Source organism: Procambarus clarkii, chromosome 55 (assembly GCF_040958095.1).
Source record: "Procambarus clarkii isolate CNS0578487 chromosome 55, FALCON_Pclarkii_2.0, whole genome shotgun sequence".
NCBI lineage: Eukaryota > Metazoa > Arthropoda > Malacostraca > Decapoda > Cambaridae > Procambarus > Procambarus clarkii.
This window is the reverse complement of record NC_091204.1, coordinates 14,711,535-14,731,534: the sequence shown is the minus strand read 5'-3', so window position 1 is coordinate 14,731,534 and position 20,000 is coordinate 14,711,535. Positions and strand designations below refer to the sequence as shown.

General features: G+C 48.0%; 2 protein-coding genes across 2 annotated transcripts; one reads left to right on the top strand and one right to left on the bottom strand.

The window, feature by feature from the left end:
• Positions 1 to 2,270: 2,270 nt before the first annotated feature.
• On the bottom strand, positions 2,271 to 6,909 carry LOC138352950 (luc7-like protein 3). Its single transcript, XM_069305607.1, has 3 exons — positions 6,890 to 6,909; positions 5,006 to 5,130; positions 2,271 to 3,118 (listed from the first exon to the last, which is right to left on the bottom strand). The coding sequence occupies exons 1-3, from the start codon at positions 6,907 to 6,909 to the stop codon at positions 2,271 to 2,273; spliced, it is 993 nt and encodes a 330-aa protein (XP_069161708.1).
• A 5,409-nt stretch (positions 6,910 to 12,318) lies between these two features.
• On the top strand, positions 12,319 to 16,751 carry LOC138352949 (tetra-peptide repeat homeobox protein 1-like). Its single transcript, XM_069305606.1, has 2 exons — positions 12,319 to 12,365; positions 15,707 to 16,751. Exons 1-2 carry the CDS (start codon positions 12,319 to 12,321, stop codon positions 16,749 to 16,751), a joined length of 1,092 nt encoding a protein of 363 aa, XP_069161707.1.
• Positions 16,752 to 20,000: the final 3,249 nt, after the last annotated feature.

The following is a 20,000-nucleotide window of genomic DNA, read 5'->3' as shown; positions in this document are numbered from 1 at the left end:
GACAGATGTTATTTTCCCAACCTTAATGTGGGGGTTATTATTCTAATGTTTCTCAGGTGTTCACATTCTCTCAGGTAGTGGTGAAGGCGGTGTCCATCACTCTCATCACAGATTCTTCAACTCCGCTGCTCAACTGTTGTTTCCAATCCCGAATCTCCATGGATATTTGTATCCAAGACGGATTCTCGCTATTACTGATTCGCTCCCTGTCCGGAGGGATTCCCGCCCCTTCGTCCATAATGATTGGGATTGGAAGCTGCTGCCTCTTAGCGGAAATGTGAAAAAGAAATGGGACAGGTTTAGGAAGAGGCCCAATGTGGAAAGGAAATTGTTTACTGAAGAACAAAGATGATATGAGAGAGGAGAGGGAGAGAGAATCTCCCTTCCCCACACTCTTCCATCTCTCTCTCTCTCTCTCTCTCTCTCTCTCTCTCTCTCTCTCTCTCTCTCTCTCTCTCTCTCTCTCTCTCTCTCTCTCATAACGAATACCGTGCAAGCACATAAGAGAAAGTGGGAGACTAGAGAAGGAGAGATAAACTGAGCTGTAGGAGAGAAGAGAAAGGAAAAAAAAGAGAGTAGTGAGAGAGAGAGAGTAGTAGTAGTAGATTTTATTGGTTTAAATATTAGCTGAATAAATCGTTCTTTCACAACACGATTCATGATAGATTCTAATGTGATTCTCGTCTTAAGATGGCAATAGTTAAGATTCCGACTAAAGCTGCTAAGCTTACGCTATGATTAAGTGAAGGTTGAAGTTTGAAGGTGATTGGAAACACCTCGAACTTAGATTTCAAAGTTAGGCTACGGGCTAAGATTTAATGTTTTGGTTCGCACTGATTGACTGACTGCTGTTTATCAGCTAAGTGAGGCTTCAGACCGCTTGTTTGCGTCCAGTCATCAACCACCTGATGTCTTGTGATGAATGTCTGCTGTAATTACCTCGACAAACAGCCGAAAGTGAAACCGACAAGGACCCCGCAAGTAGTCGCGGCACTCTACATCAGCCTGAGACGAGGTTGGAAAGGCGGAGTTCTTGTTCCTTGTGGAGGGGCGACACAAGGGCGATAGTGTAGTTTGTTGAAGGGCTGGTGATACGCCTCTCTTTCTTATATGTTTGCAAGTTTGCACATCGAGCAGACGTGAAACATGAGTGTACGGGCCTAAATGTGCTTGCGGGGGGTTGAGTTTTAGCTCTCTGATCCCGCCTTTCAATCGTCAATCAACAGGTGTACAGGTTCCTGAGCCTATTGGGCTCTTATCATATCTACATTTGAAACTGCGTATGGAGTCAGCCTCCACCACATTACTGCCTAATGCATTCCATTTGTCAACCACTCTGACACTAAAAAAGTTCTTTCTAATATCTCTGTGGCTCATTTGGGCACTCAGTTTCCACCTGTGTCCCCTTGTTCGTGTGACCCTTGTGTTAAATAGCCTGTCTTTATCTACCCTATCGATTCCCTTGAGAATCTTGAATGTGGTGATCATGCCCCCCCTAACTCTTCTGTCTTCCAGCGAAGTGAGGTTTAATTCCCGTAGCCTCGTGTGTGTGTGTGTGTGTGTGTGTGTGTGTGTGTGTGTGTGTGTGTGTACTCACCTACTTGTTCTCAACTCATTGTCCCTGCAGAATCGAGCTTAGAAAAATGCTGTTGGTCCCCAACTCCGATTCCTCATACCATCTATATGACACTCTGACTCCTGTCTCTTAGGTATCTCCTTGCCCATATCAGCGCCCTTATCCACTTCCTCCCGTCTCTTAAATCTGTGTAGTAATGGAGGCAAGGGAAGGGAAGGAGGAGGATTCAATGGGGAGAAAATAGAAGGCAAAGGACACACAGAGAGAGAGAGAGAGAGAGAGAGAGAGAGAGAGAGAGAGAGAGAGAGAGAGAGAGAGAGAGAGAGAGAGAGAGAGAGAGAGAGAGAGAGAGAGAGAGGGGGGGGGGAGAGTGATGCTGTGTCAAAGGCCTTTTGATAATAAAAAAAAAAAAATACGCAATGCGCCCAGCCTTTTCCGTCCTGCCTTATTTTCGTTAATTGGTCGTGAAACTAACGAAATTCTTCGTAGATTCGTTAGCCGTGACTTTCCCTAAAGCCGCGTTGGCACTTGCTTTTTTTATATCTAATCTTCACTTACGTGTTTAACTAGTTTTATTATTATAAGGTAACTTAAAGTGAATGTTTGTCAGTCATTTAAGGCTGTAGACGAGTGTCAGGCTCTCCATTTTCTTATGTACAGTGGTGACACATTCACCGTTTTCCAGCACGTGTCTTCAATGATACATATGTATCGTCTGTGTGGAGCGCTTTGGATCGTCTGTGGAACGTTTTGGATCGTCTGTGGAGCGCTTTGGATCGTCTGTGGAGCGCTTTGTATCGTCTGTGGAGCGCTTTGGATCGTCTGTGGAGCGCTTTGGATCGTCTGTGGAGCGCTTTGGATCGTCTGTGGAGCGCTTTGGATCGTCTCTGTGGAGCGCCTTGGATCGTCTGTGGAGCGCCTTGGATCGTCTGTGAAGCGCCTTGGATCGTCTGTGGAGCGCTTTGGATCGTCTGTGGAGCGCCTTGGATCGTCTGTGGAGCGCCTTGGATCGTCTGTGGAGCGCCTTGGATCGTCTGTGGAGCGCTTTGGATCGTCTGTGGAGCGCTTTGGATCGTCTGTGGAGCGCCTTGGATCGTCTGTGGAGCGCTTTGGATCGTCTGTGGAGCGCCTTGGATCGTCTGTGGAGCGCCTTGGATCGTCTGTGGAGCGCTTTGGATCGTCTCTGTGGAGCGCCTTGGATCGTCTCTGTGGAGCGCCTTGGATCGTCTGTGGAGCGTTTTGGATCGTTTGTGGAGCGCCTTGGATCGTCTGTGGAGCGCCTTGGATCGTCTGTGGAGCGCCTTGGATCGTCTGTGGAGCGCTTTGGATCGTCTGTGGAGCGCCTTGGATCGTCTGTGGAGCGCCTTGGATCGTCTGTGGAGCGCCTTGGATCGTTTGTGGAGCGCCTTGGATCGTCTGTGGAGCGCCTTGGATCGTCTGTGGAGCGCCTTGGATCGTCTGTGGAGCGCTTTGGATCGTCTGTGGAGCGCCTTGGATCGTCTGTGGAGCGCTTTGGATCGTCTGTGGAGCGCCTTGGATCGTCTGTGGAACATTTACGATGCATGTAAATGCTTGTGTACTGTGTCCGGACGAGGCACCATAGTATAATAATTTATGTAAATGCATTCAATTTTCAATTTCTTTATTATGCCCCCCATACCCACCCCGTGCATATTCATTTTTTTATTTGTAACTATCTTGAGGTTATCTTGAGATGATTTCGGGGCTTTAGTGCCCCCGCGGCCCGGTCCTCTACCAGGCCTCCACCCCCAGGAAGCAGCCCGTGACAGCTGACTAACACCCAGGTACCTATTTTACTGCTAGGTAACAGGGGCATAGGGTGAAAGAAACTCTGCCCATTGTTTCTCGCCGGCGCCCGGGATCGAACCCGGGACCACAGGATCACAAGTCCAGTGTGCTGTCCGCTCGGTTCGACCGGCTCCGAATCCGAACTAACCGACATTGTTATTATAATGTGAGCATGTTAGATGTACTGTTATTGTTAATGTGAAAGCCTCCACCGAGGTCTTAAATAAGACCTTTTGTACAGTCTGTAGCCCCATTTTTGCGCTACGGCTCACATACCGGTAGCGCAAAAAAGTTTGGGATGTGCATTAAGCTAGTGAGCTGTGGATGGGGGGGGGGAGAAATTGTTAAGACGAGAATGTTGTAATTACCTGCCCTGAAATGTTAGTTACCTCTCAGGTGTAATTAACTCGTGTTAATTACCTCTCAGGTGTAATTAACTCGTGTTAATTACCTCTCAGGTGTAATTAACTGCTTGCGAAGTCTACTTCTATCGTTTTGCCTTCCAGTCCGCGCACCGTTCTTGTGCCAGGTAAGTCCACTACGGGCTCACCATAGCCCGTGCTACTTGCCCCGCTCCAGTGCCATGATAAGTTACGGGCTCACCATAGCCTGTACAACTTGGAACGTGTTCCGAGTAGCTGAATCTATAACAACAACAACAACATTCCAGTCCGTTTCTAAGGGATTGGAAAAAAAGATTGGGGAGTGAGAGGGAGAGTGGGGAGAGGGGGGGGTGCTTGGCTAGTCTAGCGGGTAAGGTTCTTGGCTCTAAAGGGCGTTGAATGACGGGAAGTGAACTGCCTGACAGTTTAATGGCTGGCTGAATATTGTCCACACATTCAACACTCGACTCGAATTACATGTTGCATTTTTTTGAAGCCCACTTTAATAAACAAACCCATAATAGTTCCCCTTAGGAGGAGGCTACTTAGGTGTATATTTTGAGGTTATCTTGAGATGGATGGTAGAGCGACGGTCTCGCTTCATGCAGGTCAGCGTTCAATCCCCGACCGTCCACAAGTGGTTGGGCACCATTCCTTCCTTCCCTCCGTCCCATCCCAAATCCTTATCCTGACCCCTTCCCAGTGCTATATAGTCGTAATGACTTGGCGCTTTCCCCCTGATAGTTCCCTTCCTTTCCCTTGAGATGATTTCGGGGCTTAGCGTCCCCGCGGCCCGGTCCTCGACCAGGTCTCCTTTTTGTTACACACCCCTCCAGGAAGCAGCCCCGTAGCCGCTGTCTAACTTCCAGGTACCTATTTACTGCTAGGGGCATCAGGCTGAAAGAAACATTTTGCCCATTTGTCACCGCCTCCACCGGGGATCGAACCCGGAACCTCAGGACTACGAATCCGAAGTGCTGTCCACCCAGCTGTCAGGCGCCCCAGAACGGCCTTAAGCAATGGGGGAACCACCCACACCCCCTTATCCCGGGGGTAAACTCCACCCCATGGGGGGGGGGGGGAGTTTGCCGCAGGGCCTCTGGTCTACATCAGGTTGGGTCTCCCCGGTGTGCCGGACAACTCGAAGAAAGCCCTCGAGGAGGACTTCTGGAGGTGGACCTCCACTTCATGGTCCCATTCACGCGGGGCTGAGAGCCTCGAGGGTAACTTCATTCACCTGCCGAGTCTGAGCACCCGTGCTGACGGCCGTGAAGGGTCAGCTTCTCCTTGAAGGACGACCTTGAAGGAGGACCTTGAAGGAGGAGGACCTGCTGTTGAATCAACTGGAAGATGCAAGATTGGCTGAGAGTAAATGAAGTGTATTAGCTAGTCGGTGTGATTTGGTGAGATGAGCCAATGAGCAGCTAATCACTGCTCAAGAAGCCGCTTTGGACTGATCAGTGATTAGGGCGAATCCCCAATCACTAAACTAGCCAGACTAATTATTTCGCAGCGCGGAGAATGGTATAACGGCTCGTTATCTTACTTTTCTTAAGCGTTGGAACAGTCCATCTCAAGTCAGACTTGGTACAAGAGACAGAATGAACAACCCAACTGCGTCAGGGTACAAGTAACAGGATGAACAACTCAACAACATCAGGGTACAAGAGACAGGATGAACAACCCAACTACATCAGGGTACAAGAGACAGGATGAACAACCCAACAACATCAAGGTACAAGAGACAGAATGAACAACCCAATTACATCAGGGTACAAGAGACAGAATGAACAACCCAACTACATCAGGGTACAAGAGACAGAATGAACAACCCAACTGCGTCAGTGTACAAGTGACAGGCTGAACAAGCCAATAGCTAAAGCAACATGTCCACTCACACAAAGAGTGATACTGCCCAATAACCTCACCTTCTCATGACCATTCCATAAGGAACCACTCCTAAAAACTCAACAAAACCACACCTAAAGAGTCTGCCTTAAGCCGTGCTCTTGAGCAAGAGCCTAAGATGAGCATCTCAGCCGAGATGACTCCTAAAATACCCTCCCAGCATCACTCGTTTACCTGGAAGAAGATCACCAGAGAGATAAAAACACACCCCACAGCATCTTCACGTCGTCTTCTGAGTCGCCGGTGATAAGCTGTGAGGTGACCGCTGTCGGCCCGACGGGGGGACTACTGATTGCCTGTTTACAAGACCCTGATTGGCGGCGTTATACACTCTCGGGAGCCACCCGGGCCTCGCGATTGGTTTATACTACTCTGACACCTCACATTAAGCAGGAGAATGCGCTTCCTTGAAGTCTCGACTCAACTCAAGACAGTGAAATTAAGATTCGGGAAGTGGTGTGGCTTGGCACCGTCCTGAGGCACTTGTCGACAGTGGCGGCACCGGTGACACTTAGCGCCCTCTGGCTAATGGCACGGAGCAACCTGGCACTATGTTTGCTGTCTGGCTAGTGGCACCTCATAGCCTGGCACTATGATAGCTGGCCAGTGGCACCTTAAAAATGCATAATATATATATATATATATATATATATATATATATACATATATATATATATTATATAAATATATATATATATATGTTATATAAATATATATATATGTATATATATTATATAAATATATATATATATATTATATAAATATATATATATGTATATATATTATATAAATATATATATATATGTATATATATTATATAAATATATATATATATGTATATATATTATATAAATATATATATATGTATATATATTATATATATATATATATATATATATATATATATATATATATATATATATATATATATATATATATATATTTTAACCAGGTTAACAGCCAAGTACTGTGCCCACTCTACTATCAATACAATTTTAAGTCTTGGAAGGAGCCGATATTTCTTAAAAGGTGACACTGGGACCGACCCCAACTGGCCTATGACATACCTATACCCCCCAAGTGTCATCTTGGATAGTTGGACGAGGCCCAGGATCATACTTATTCTGCTATCGATAGCATTACAAGTATAGGAAGGTGGTGAAACCCACATTTACGGGTTATTCATGCCCCTGCCACCTCTTGGGTAGCTTACTCGACATCAGTCATGGGCATGCATCCTACACCCCATAGTCAGGCTCGAATCTCAAGCTAAACATTTGTTTAAATGTTTAAACAAATGTTTATTCAAGCTAAGCATTTGTGGCGTGATACACGGCACAATATCCCACCATAATCAGGGTATACGATATCTTCTGAATTTCGTCCTGGGGGTCTCATTGGCGCCGTGTCAAGGGGTACTCATGTCATTTATGCCAACCCCAACTCGACCATGTTGGATAAGTACCAGACAGCAAATCTGTTAAAAATTGAGTGAGACTAGCCCTAAACGACTGACCTTCAACCTAAAACAGACATTTCCATATAGATATTTGTTCAATTTTGCACCTAAGGCCAAGTATATTGGGCAGCGTCACTCTTGGTTGAACATAATGTCATAACAGTCTGAACAACAGCCTTCAGTTTAATTTCATGGATATTTTAATTGTTGTTTTTTTCATCAGAAATACAGTAGGCCTATAAACTATGAATTATAAACGGAATACAGTGGAACAGGGTAGTTACATGAGAGCTTGTGGAACTGAACGTTATATTTTGAAAACTGAACATTTTATCATCCAATTACTGTTGCTAAAACCGATCGAGGTGATTGACAGAGATCAGTGTCCATAACATAGGCCGAGTTCTTCAGCATAGTAGAGGACCCCACAACGAGTTGGACCCCACAGTCGAGGACCCCACAGTCGACGACCCCACAGTCAACGACCCCACAGACTCGGACCCCACAGACTCGGACCCCCACAGCCTCGGACCCCACAGCCTCGGACCCCACAGCCTCGGACCCCACAGCCTCGGACCCTACAGCCTGTAGGATCTCAAACCTATTTCATTTTCGTTAGACATGATTCAGTCAGGTTAGGTTGGGGGGTGGTGGGTTTGGGTTTGTCTATAGAGTAGGGATGGCGTACAGGGGGTTATGCATATATATATATATATTTACCTTTCTTAGGGTATTGGACCCTACTCGCACCCGCCCGTACTCCTCCTCCCTCAAGGACCTTCATCGGTACCGTCGTTCGAGGTCACCTTCCTTGTTTGTTTGTCCTTGAAGGGGAAGTAGTAGTTAGTGTCTTGAGAGAGACCCTGGTTCTAATGGAGCAGCCCCACACACGCACGTTGAAAGGCGGGGTCCAAGAGCTAAATAGCTCGATCCTGCAGACACAAATTGTAAATAGTAAATTAAATTTTAAATTTTGCCCCGAGGGGCGAGTTTATTGGGCAGCGCCACTCATCTTGTGAGTGGACACACCGCCATAGTGACAGTATTGGGCAGCGCCACTCATCCTGTGAGTGGACATACCGCCATAGTGACAGTATTGGGCAGCGCCACTCATCCTGTGAGTGGACACACCGCCATAGTGACAGTATTGGGCAGCGTCACTCATCTTGTGAGTGGACACACCGCCATAGTGACAGTATTGGGCAGCGCCACTCATCCTGTGAGTGGACACACCGCCATAGTGACAGTATTGGGCAGCGCCACTCATCCTGTGAGTGGACATACCGCCATAGTGACAGTATTGGGCAGCGCCACTCATCTTGTGAGTGGACACACCGCCATAGTGACAGTATTGGGCAGCGCCACTCATCCTGTGAGTGGACACACCGCCATAGTGACAGTATTGGGCAGCGCCACTCATCTTGTGAGTGGACACACCGCCATAGTGACAGTATTGGGCAGCGCCACTCATCTTGTGAGTGGACACACCGCCATAGCAGCATGTACAACACTCCCCAATAGGAAGAAAACCCGCTGGGTAATAGTAAATACACGCGCACACCCACACATACAATACATACATATACATACATAAATACACACATGAAGAAGCTGGAATGCCTCAGAAAGTGATGTGGTGCATGCAGACTCCATACATAGTTTGAAATATGGATATAATAGAGCCCAATAGGCTCAGAAACCTCTATACCAGTTGACTGACAGTTGAAAGAGCAGAAGCTTAACCCCAAACAAACATAATTAGGCTAGAACGCCTAAATCCCCCGAGAGCTTGACTGGCAAGAATCAAGGAATCCCCAAGGTGGGGAAGGGACGTGGGGAAGAAAACTAGTAGAAGTTATAGACAGGAATTTCTTGACATTTCTCCTGTGTCAACACGTGACGGATGACACAGAAGAGGAGGAACAAAAGTGCCAAGTAGCACGGGCTATGGAGACCGTAGAGGACTTACCTGGCACAGGAGCGGGGCAAGTAGCACGGGCTATGGTGAGCCCGTAGTGGACTTACCTGGCACAGGAGCGGGGCAAGTAGCACGGGCTATGGAGACCGTAGAGGACTTACCTGGCACAGGAGCGGGGCAAGTAGCACGGGCTATGGTGAGCCCGTAGTGGACTTACCTGGCACAGGAGCGGGGCAAGTAGCACGGGCTATGGTGAGCCCGTAGTGGACTTACCTGGCACAGGAGCGGGGCAAGTAGCACGGGCTATGGTGAGCCCGTAGTGGACTTCAAGGAAAACCTTAGAGCAGCGACAGTATAAGAAATGATGGTTCAAGTCAAATGGAGATAAGAGGAAAATGTTGCATACCAACAATAACGGGTAAAAAATAATAGCCGAGACTAACCCATTGTTTAACAGAGTAAAGAGGTCAAAACAAGAAGCAGTAGACGAAATACATTGGTCGAAGGACAGAAGAAAACGGGAATAGCTGCAACAAAGCTAGGAGCGAATGCATAAAACATATAAGAAGAGTATCGTAAAGAAACTACGAGAATGGTATTGATTTTAAAGCAAAGAAAATCAACCAAAATGTCAGTTTTTGGTACTGGACGTCAGTTCCAGTACCTCGCAAGCACCCTTCGCTACCTTCAAGCACCCTTCGCTACCTTCAAGCACCCTTCGCTACCTTCAAGCACCCTTCGCTACCTTCAAGCACCCTTCGCTACCTTCAAGCACCCTTCGCTACATTCAAGCACCCTTCGCTACATTCAAGCACCCTTCGCTACATTCAAGCACCCTTCGCTACATTCAAGCACCCTTCGCTACATTCAAGCACCCTTCGCTACCTTCAAGCACCCTTCGCTACCTTCAAGCACCCTTCGCTACATTCAAGCACCCTTCGCTACATTCAAGTACCCTTCGCTACATTCAAGCACCCTTCGCTACATTCAAGCACCCTTCGCTACATTCAAGCACCTTTCGCTACATACAAGCACCCTTCGCTACATTCAAGCACCCTTCGCTACATACAACCACCCTTCGCTACATACAAGCACAGTTCGCTACCTTCAAGCACCCTTCGCTACATTCAAGCACCCTTCGCTACATACAAGCACCCTTCACTACATACAAGCACCCTTCGCTACACTCAAGCACCCTTCGCTACATTCAAGCACCCTTCGCTACATTCAAGCACCCTTCGCTACATACAAGCACAGTTCGCTACCTTCAAGCACCCTTCACTACCTCGCAAGCACCCTTCGCTACCTCGCAAGCACCCTTCGCTACCTTCAAGCACCCTTCGCTACCTCGCAAGCACCCTTCGCTACCTTCAAGCACCCTTCGCTACATTCAAGCACCCTTCGCTACATTCAAGCACCCTTCGCTACATTCAAGCACCCTTCGCTACGTACACAAACGACTTATAGCTCCCAAGTGTGGTGAACAAGACACGCCTTGTCACAAAGAGTTTGCCTAAAAATACAAGCGTGTTGCAAGGGGCATTCAATAGCAGCCAGGTCCGCCCTCATTTGCATACTAATCATTCATGTAAAAATCATTCCTGTTCATTCCTCATGGTTCATAAGTAAGTCTTCCACATGAGGACTTCCTCTAGATGTGGAGGCATGTGGTTGTCTCGAGTCAAGAAGAGTACAGAGGTAGCCCCAAGTCCTGTAGAGTGTTATATAGTAGCCCAGAGTCCTGTAGAGTGTTATATAGTAGCCCAGAGTCCTGTAGAGTGTTATATAGTAGCCCAGAGTCCTGTAGAGTGTTATATAGTAGCCCAGAGTCCTGTAGAGTGTTATATAGTAGCCCAGAGTCCTGTAGAGTGTTATATAGTAGCCCAGAGTCCTGTAGAGTGTTATATAGTAGCCCAGAGTCCTGTAGAGTGATATATAGTAGCCCAGAGTCCTGTAGAGTGTTATATAGTAGCCCAGAGTCCTGTAGAGTGATATATAGTAGCCCAGAGTCCTGTAGAGTGTTATATAGTAGCCCAGAGTCCTGTAGAGTGATATATAGTAGCCCAGAGTCCTGTAGAGTGATATATAGTAGCCCAGAGTCCTGTAGAGTGTTATATAGTAGCCCAGAGTCCTGTAGAGTGATATATAGTAGCCCAGAGTCCTGTAGAGTGTTATATAGTAGCCCAGAGTCCTGTAGAGTGTTATATAGTAGCCCAGAGTCCTGTAGAGTGTTATATAGTAGCCCAGAGTCCTGTAGAGTGATATATAGTAGCCCAGAGTCCTGTAGAGTGTTATATAGTAGCCCAGAGTCCTGTAGAGTGATATATAGTAGCCCAGAGTCCTGTAGAGTGATATATAGTAGCCCAGAGTCCTGTAGAGTGTTATATAGTAGCCCAGAGTCCTGTAGAGTGATATATAGTAGCCCCAGAGTCCTGTAGAGTGATATATAGTAGCCCAAAGTCCTGTAGAGTCTTGTATACTAGTCCCGAGTCCTGTACAAGGCTTCAGTAGCTCCGACTCGAACAGAAGAGAGCCGACGCGGCCTATATATAGTTAGGGTCCCTAACTGTTTACAGGAGCTAGCAGGGTTGTAGCGTCGAGTTTCTTCCTCTGAGTGCTGGGGGAGGTAAGGGTAACCTCCCTTGGTGGTGGGTAAGGAAACCTTTGAAACCCCCTGTGGTAGGTAAGGCAGCCTTTGAAACCCCTGTGGTGGGTAAGGAAGCCTTTGAAACCCCTCTGTAGTGGGTAAGGAAGCCTTTGAAACCCCTGTAGTGGGTAAGGAAGCCTTTGAAACCCCTGTAGTGGGTAAGGAAGCCTTTGAAACCCCTGTAGTGGGTAAGGAAGCCTTTGAAACCCCTGTAGTGGGTAAGGAAGCCTTTGAAACCCCTGTAGTGGGTAAGGAAGCCTTTGAAACCCCTGTAGTGGGTAAGGAAGCCTTTGAAACCCCTCTGTAGTGGGTAAGGAAGCCTTTGAAACCCCTGTGGTGGGTACGGAAGCCTTTGAAACCCCTCCCACCTCCGACACCCCTACCTGTAACCCCCCCCCCCCCCCACCATCACGCTGTATCATACAATAAGTCTTGGTCACATTAATGAAGGTCACTGTATACCTCAGAAAATTTCCTTAAGACAGTCCCAAACTCTATCTCTACACTCAATAGAGCGTCGTAGAGCAAGATGAGAAAGTGAACTGTAGAATACATATACATAATAAGAAAAAAGAAAGCAATAGAGTTATAAAAAAATATATATAAACTCAAGTTAGAATGAGAAATAATGGATTTAAATTAGATAATATAGATTCAGAAAACAGGTAAACATCTGTTTATATAAATAGGGTTGCAAATTGGTGACGTTTGTTAAAAATAAATTTTCTTCATGTAAGATCACTCACTGGAAAGGTTCCAGCAAAGGCTGGATAATTACATGTGTGGGAGTGGCTAGATAATTATTTGAGAGTGGTTAGATAATTATTTGCGAGTGGTTAGATAATTACTTGTGTTGGAGTACTTTCAGGTTCATTTACGTTTGGGTTCATTGATGTAAATGACTTACTAATCGCTTAATGATTACTTTTGTCTAGTGCCCTGTAGGTTAGGTTAGGTTAGTGCTGCTGGCCTCTGGCCAGGGAGGTATTTCTTGTCCAATTTCTTGAATACTGTATAGGACCTGCATTGATTGTTTCCCTATTCACCTGGTACTGTATGTTTGTATAAATCCACTCTCTCATAGCTGCTAGGAAAGAGCTTCAGCTCCTGGGCACCAACTCTCAATCATGTATAACAATGACACTTATCTACAAATACTGAAAGCCCCTTTCTAAGTGTTTTGAAACCTCTTTCCAGTGTTTTGCCGTCGCGGCCAAGTACTTGTACTCGACCCCTCATCGACCCCAACCCCTCGAGTCCGCCTTGTGTCCCCTCAACCCCCCTAGTGTCCCCTCAAACCCCCTGGCGTCCCCCTCAACCCCCTAGTGTCCCCTCAACCCCCTGATGTCCCCTCGCCACACGTCTCACCCCCTCGGCAGTGACAATGTTTAGACACAAGGCCAACACTGGATCACTTTACTACGACCGCACAAGGGGAAAAAGGGAGGAAAAAGGGGGGTGAAAGGGGGGGGGGAAATAGGGCCAACCTGGCTAAGACGTCAAGAGGACATAAGAAACAAGGGGAAAGGCACGAGACAAGAAGGGGCAGAAGACGAGTGGGAATACAGAATACAAAAGGGATAAAAGCTTCGAGGGGAGAAGAGAGAGACAGACAACAAGGAGAGGGGATATATTATGATTGGTGATGGCAAAGCACGAGAGAAAAAGGGGGAATAATGAGTAAAGAGGGTGACAGGCGACAAGGGGAAGCGAACAGAATGAACAAAAGGCTAAAAGAGGATATGGAGAAGGGAGGTGAAACTGCAAGAAATAAAGTAGAAGACGAATAAGAAGCGAAGGAAGAGGATAAACAGAAAAGGGAGAAAGAGAATTAAAAGAATCACATGAAAGTCCGTCAGAAAGGGAGTCGTCTCATCTTGGAGTAAGTTTTTTTTTTTTTGTATATTTATTATGCACCCCATACCCATCCTGTGGTCGGTGGTGGACCCCATACCCATTCCGTGGGCGGTGGTGGACCCCATACCCATCCCGTGGGCGGTGGTGGACCCCATACCCATCCCGTGGGCGGTGGTGGACCCCATACCCATCTCGTGGGCGGTGGTGGACCCCATACCCATTCCGTGGGCGGTGGTGGACCCCATACCCATCCCGTGGGCGGTGGTGGACCCCATACCCATCCCGTGGGCGGTGGTGGACCCCATACCCATCCCGTGGGCGGTGGTGGACCCCATACCCATCTCGTGGGCGGTGGTGGACCCCATACCCATCCCGTGGGCGGTGGTGGACCCCATACCCATCCCGTGGGCGGTGGTGGACCCTATACCCATCCCGTGGGTGGTGGTGGACCCCATACCCATCCCGTGGGCGGTGGTGGACCCCATACCCATCCCGTGGGCGGTGGTGGACCCCATACCCATCCCGTGGGCGGTGGTGGACCCCACACCCATCCCGTGGGCGGTGGTGGACCCCACACCCATCCCGTGGGCGGTGGTGAAAGATAGCTTCAATCGTCTTCAAAATATACATCACTAAGGAATATGACTTGAACCGGAATTACTCACTGCTTATGCCTGAGTTTACCTACTAGCACACGCAATACTTTTTTCTAACACCGACTTGTGTTAATACATTTTAACTCCACCCTGGAGCCGCATACTCCAGGATTGGTCTGACGTACGTGACATATACAAGGTTCTGAATGATTCCTTGCACAAGTTTTTAAAAGGCAGTTCTTATATTTGCCAGCTTCGCATATGCCGCTGATGATTTTGATGCCCCAGTTCCTGATTTATATAAAGGATTGAACACACACCCCCTCACTTCTTCCTTGGCCTCTATTGGCACTATGTTCCTCTAGTGACACTCCTCTTTCTCCTATTGGCACTTACACTTCATTTCCTAGTACTCTCTCTCTCTCTCTCTCTCTCTCTCTCTCTCTCTCTCTCTCTCTCTCTCTCTCTCTCTCTCTCTCTCTCTCTCTCTCTCCCTCTCTCTCTCTCTCTCTCTCTCCCTCTCTCCCTCTCTCTCTCTCTTTCTCTCTCCCTCTACTGTCGCTTCCTCTAATGGCACACCTTCAGGCACCTCGACGGCCTCCTGGCACCCCGTGTCGTGGCACTGGGGTGCCACGAAGTGTAAACAAAGCCTGTGGCATCAGCTTCCTGCGAGGACATACGATTGGCTCAGACGAAGGACCCTTAGAGATGAGGGAAAGTGCCAACTTACGCTCAGGTTAGCTGGATGGATGAGTGATTGAGTGGATAGATGGATGGTTGAGTGTATGTAGGGATAGTTGAACTTCATTTACAGATAGTCGACTAGATGGTTGACTGACAGTAGAGATAGCTGAATTGGCTATGCAGACTGTTAGATGGAGGGATGGATGATTGACTGGATAGGTGGATTGTTGAATAGCTGGATGGTAAATATATCAATGGATATTGACCAGACCACACACTAGAAGTTGAAGGGACGACGACGTTTCGGTCTTTCCTGGACCATTCTCAAGTCGATTGTGTCGATTGTGTTGACTATTCTCAAGTCAAGTTGACAATCGACTTGAGAATGGTCCAGGACGGACCGAAACGTCGTCGTCCCTTCAACTTCTAGTGTGTGGTCTGGTCAACATACTTCAGCCACGTTATTGTGACTCATCGCCTGCATATCAATGGATAGAGGCGATGAGTATCGACTCGACTTGAGAATGGTCCAGGACGGACCGAAACGTCGTCGTCCCTTCACTTTCTAGTGTGTGGTCTGGTCAACTGAGGGATAGAGGATTTCAATAATCTGACTTCATGACTAGTTAGCTGTCTATTGCAGGCTGTTTTTGCAAGCATATCAACAGCATCATGCTTTGAAATGCCAATATGTAATGTTATCTAAAAGAATTTAATGTCAAATCTGTGCTCTTTAGCAGCTAAAACATTTATTTGAATATCAGTTGACAATGTTCTGGGTGTTAGTACTATGTGCGTTCAATGCCAGGAGTGCACTCTGCGAGTCACAGTATATAAGTCCACTGCCTTTGTCATTTTGAACAATTCAGTGGCAAGGTATATGGCTGCAAGTTGGGTCTGAGTCGTACTGGCCCAGTCACTGTCCCAGTCACTGACCCAGTAACTGACCCAGTCACTGACCCAGTCACTGACCCAGTCACTGACCCAGTCACTGACCCAGTCACTGACCCAGTCACTGGCCCAGTCACTGACCCAGTCACTGGCCCAGTCACTGGCCCAGTCACTGGCCCAGTCACTGACCCAGTCACTGACCCAGTCACTGGCCCAGTCACTGACCCAGTCACTGGCCCAGTCACTGACCCAGTCACTGACCCAGTCACTGGCCCAGTCACTGGCCCAGTCACTGACCCAGTCACTGACCCAGTCACTGACCCAGTCACTGACCCAGTCACTGGCCCAGTCACTGGCCCAGTCACTGACCCAGTCACTGGCCCAGTCACTGGCCCAGTCACTGACCCAGTCACTGACCCAGTCACTGACCCAGTCACTGACCCAGTCACTGACCCAGTCACTGACCCAGTCACTGGCCCAGTCACTGACTCAGTCACTGGCCCAGTCACTGGCCCAGTCACTGACCCAGTCACTGACCCAGTCACTGACCCAGTCACTGGCCCAGTCACTGGCCCAGTCACTGACCCAGTCACTGGCCCAGTCACTGACCCAGTCACTGACCCAGTCACTGGCCCAGTCACTGGCCCAGTCACTGACCCAGTCACTGACCCAGTCACTGACCCAGTCACTGACCCAGTCACTGACCCAGTCACTGACCCAGTCACTGACCCAGTCACTGACCCAGTCACTGACCCAGTCACTGACCCAGTCACTGACCCAGTCACTGACCCAGTCACTGGCCCAGTCACTGACCCAGTCACTGACCCAGTCACTGACCCAGTCACTGACCCAGTCACTGACCCAGTCACTGGCCCAGTCACTGACCCAGTCACTGACCCAGTCACTGACCCAGTCACTGACCCAGTCACTGACCCAGTCACTGACCCAGTCACTGACCCAGTCACTGACCCAGTCACTGACCCAGTCACTGACCCACTTCACTGTTGTATGGACGAGAGATGACTATTTAAATATATTACAAGCACATCCGGTCCACCTTCTTCTACAGAGCCGTCGGTATAGCACTGATACACATCGTTACCCATACCCTGAGTACTCTCAGTGATGCTGCACAGTCTTAACTGTTGTAATAATGTAGAGTGTACACTATCTGTCTTGGGTGCAGTTAAGAAATCAACTGAGAGATCCCAGTTATCCCATGGAGTAATTGGTTGATTAATCATTAATTGAGCAAAATATTTAATATTTTGATGGAGTTAACTACCTTGTAAAACCAAAATGTCTAATCACACTTCCCTCTCGTGAGGGGCATGACGGCTGAGTGGACAGCACTCGGAATTCGTAATCCTGAGGTTTCGGGTTCGGTCCCCGGTGGAGGCGGAAACAAATGGGCAGAGCTTCTATCAACCTGATGCTCTTGTTCACCTAGCAGTAAATGGGTACCTGGGAGTTAGATAGCTTCAACTGGCTGCTTCCTGGGAGTGTGTAACAAAAAAAGGAGGCCTGGGCGAGAACTGGGCCGCGGGGATGCCAAGCCCCGAAATCATCTCAATATAACCTCCTTCCATAGTCCTCAGGTAGCCTAAGCCCCGAAATCATCTCAATATAACCTCCTTCCATAGTCCTCAGGTAGCCTCCTTACTCGCTAATTGGCTGCTTGAGAGGCAGTTAGACTGCTTGTTAAGACTGAAACAACATGACAGGTATTCTTGATACCTACATCAGGTGCCTGGTATAATGTTTTATTTCATAATAAATTTACGGTTGTTTACGTTAGTGAGTTGTAAACAAGAGCTTGTTTATGTGTGATGATGAGCGTGTCACGCTCTGAAGGTGCGTCTCAGCCGCTTCCTGCTGTTAAGGGCGACACCCGTAACTACCATTACTTGGACGACTTCGTGTCATCTTCCTAATTATAACTCAGTGCCTTCCTGGTGTCTCTCTCTCCCTCTTCCCTCACTTGCCTCTTCCCTCCCTCCCTATCTCCCTCTCTCACTCTGACGTAACGAAAAGCCCAAACATTTACCAACCACAACAAACCTCAAATCACTAAATCTAACCAAGTAATTATCAATAGAAGGCACCAAACCGGGAAGTCGATGTAGCACCATCACTAGATCATAACTAGATCATAAATCTAGTTATGATCTATGTTGACCAGACCACACACTAGAAATTGAAGGAACGACGACGTTTCGGTCCGTCCTGGACCATTCACAATCGACTTGAGAATGGTCCAGGACGGACCGAAACGTCGTCGTTCCTTCAATTTCTAGTGTGTGGTCTGGTCAACATACTTCAGCCACGTTATTGTGACTCATCGCCTGCATAGTTATGATCTAGTTACTTTTTTATATTTCTAGTTAATAAAAATTACACCCTTGAAAGTAGACTGAACCGACTAAATAAAGCACTCAGCGCCCCGCGTACAAATGAGTGGGGGAACTCAAATAAAATTCTCTAAGCCCACAAAAAATATCCCTCTCAAGACGATCTTCAATTTAGCGGCGACTGTGGGTGTCGGCTTGCTAGCTTTAAGTGGGAGTGACAGGGTGGGCCATGGGAGAGGGAGGGGGTGAGGGGAGATGTAGGGGGTGGTGAGGGGAAGGGGAGGAGGGGGGCAAGTGATCGTTTGTTTATGGTCCTAATGGACAATACGATATCCCTATCCACAGCCATCCTGCCTGTGTTTACACTAAATAGAAATTGGCCGTTGAGGGGAAGCTGATGGCCCTGAGAGAGAGAGAGAGAGAGAGAGAGAGAGAGAGAGAGAGAGAGAGAGAGAGAGAGAGAGAGAGAGGGAGGAAGAGAGACAGAGAGAGAGACAGAGAGAGAGAGAGAGAGAGGAAGAGAGACAGAGAGAGAGAGAGAGAGAGAGGAAGAGAGACAGAGAGAGAGAGAGAGAGAGAGAGAGAGAGAGAGAGAGAGAGAGAGAGAGAGAGAGAGAGAGAGAGAGAGAGGAAGAGAGAGAGAGAGAGAGAGAGAGAGAGAGAGAGAGAGAGAGAGAGAGAGGAAGAGAGACAGAGAGAGAGAGAGAGGAAGAGAGAGACAGAGAGAGACAGAGAGAGACAGAGAGAGAGACAGAGAGAGAGACAGAGAGAGAGACAGAGAGAGAGACAGAGAGAGAGAAAGACAGAGAGAGAGAGAGACAGAGAGAGAGAAAGACAGAGAGAGAGAAAGACAGAGAGAGAAAGACAGAGAGAGAAAGACAGAGAGAGAGAAAGACAGAGAGAGACAGAGACAGAGAGAGAGACAGAGAAATGACTACACGTTTCAAATGATTTCCTTATTTCCCTGATCTTTGTGAAATGAATGGAAATATCAGGAGAATGCGACTATATAGCACTGGGAAGGGGGTCAGCATAAGGGTTTGGGATGGGGCGGAGGGAAAGGAATGGTGCCCCAATAATTTGTGGACGCTCGGTAATCGAACACCGACCTGCATGAAGCGAGACCGTCGCTGTACCGTCCACCCCTAGTGGTTGGGTCTGATCGTAAGTGAATTGGAATATAAGAATATACAAAAAAATAACCAATATATATATATATGAATAAGCCTCCGATCTGGATTGAAAAAAGTGACACATGCAAATTCAAATGTATATATAATGTTTTTTTATATACAATAATGGGTCAAAAGTGATGGGCTGTTAATGGTTGGGACGAATTACAGAACAACTTAACCATTGTTACATTTTCACACTGTAATAAGGGGGGGAGATGGGGAAGGGGGATGATGGGCGGGGGGGGGGGGGGGGGGGGGATGATGGGCGGGGGGGGGGGGGGCGGAGATGGGGTGAGCGTCATCCTGTATCGATCACGTATTTGACTCGTCTAATTATCATGACCTCTGGAGCATTTATGTCATTATATTGCCCCCCCCCACCTCACCCCACCCTCCCACACCCCCCTTCCATGTGGTACACGGGCCGTCCTGTTGGGTGTCATCTGTTCCATCGTTATCACGTTCCTGTTATTCCTCTTCCACATCTTCACCAGTCTCTCTCTCTCTCTCTCTCTCTCTCTCTCTCTCTCTCTCTCTCTCTCTCTCTCTCTCTCTCTCTCTCTCTCTCTCTCTCTCTCTGCCGATCTGTTTACTGCTGGCTGATGCAGGGCTCTTGGCTGAAAATTGTTTGTACATGTGTAGTGTTTCAGGTGTAAACAACACGACCTTGCTGTGTCTGTCTTAAGGGTGGGGAAATGGACGAGTGGGCGGGGGGGGGGGGTTGTGGGAGGGGGTGGGGGTTGTGG

What these genes read in the sequence shown, in the direction of transcription:
- LOC138352949 (XM_069305606.1), top strand. Translation starts at nt 12,319, where the DNA reads ATGAGAAATAATGGATTTAAATTAGATAATATAGATTCAGAAAACAG. An exon ending in AATATAGATTCAGAAAACAG is followed by an intron (nt 12,366 to 15,706) that starts GTAAACATCTGT and finishes TGAACAATTCAG; the next exon opens with TGGCAAGGTATATGGCTGCA.
- LOC138352950 (XM_069305607.1), bottom strand. Translation starts at nt 6,909, where the DNA reads ATGCCCATGACTGATGTCGA. An exon ending in ATGCCCATGACTGATGTCGA is followed by an intron (nt 5,131 to 6,889) that starts GTAAGCTACCCA and finishes ATTTACTCTCAG; the next exon opens with CCAATCTTGCATCTTCCAGT. An exon ending in CGGGTGCTCAGACTCGGCAG is followed by an intron (nt 3,119 to 5,005) that starts GTGAATGAAGTT and finishes AATGTTCCACAG; the next exon opens with ACGATCCAAGGCGCTCCACA.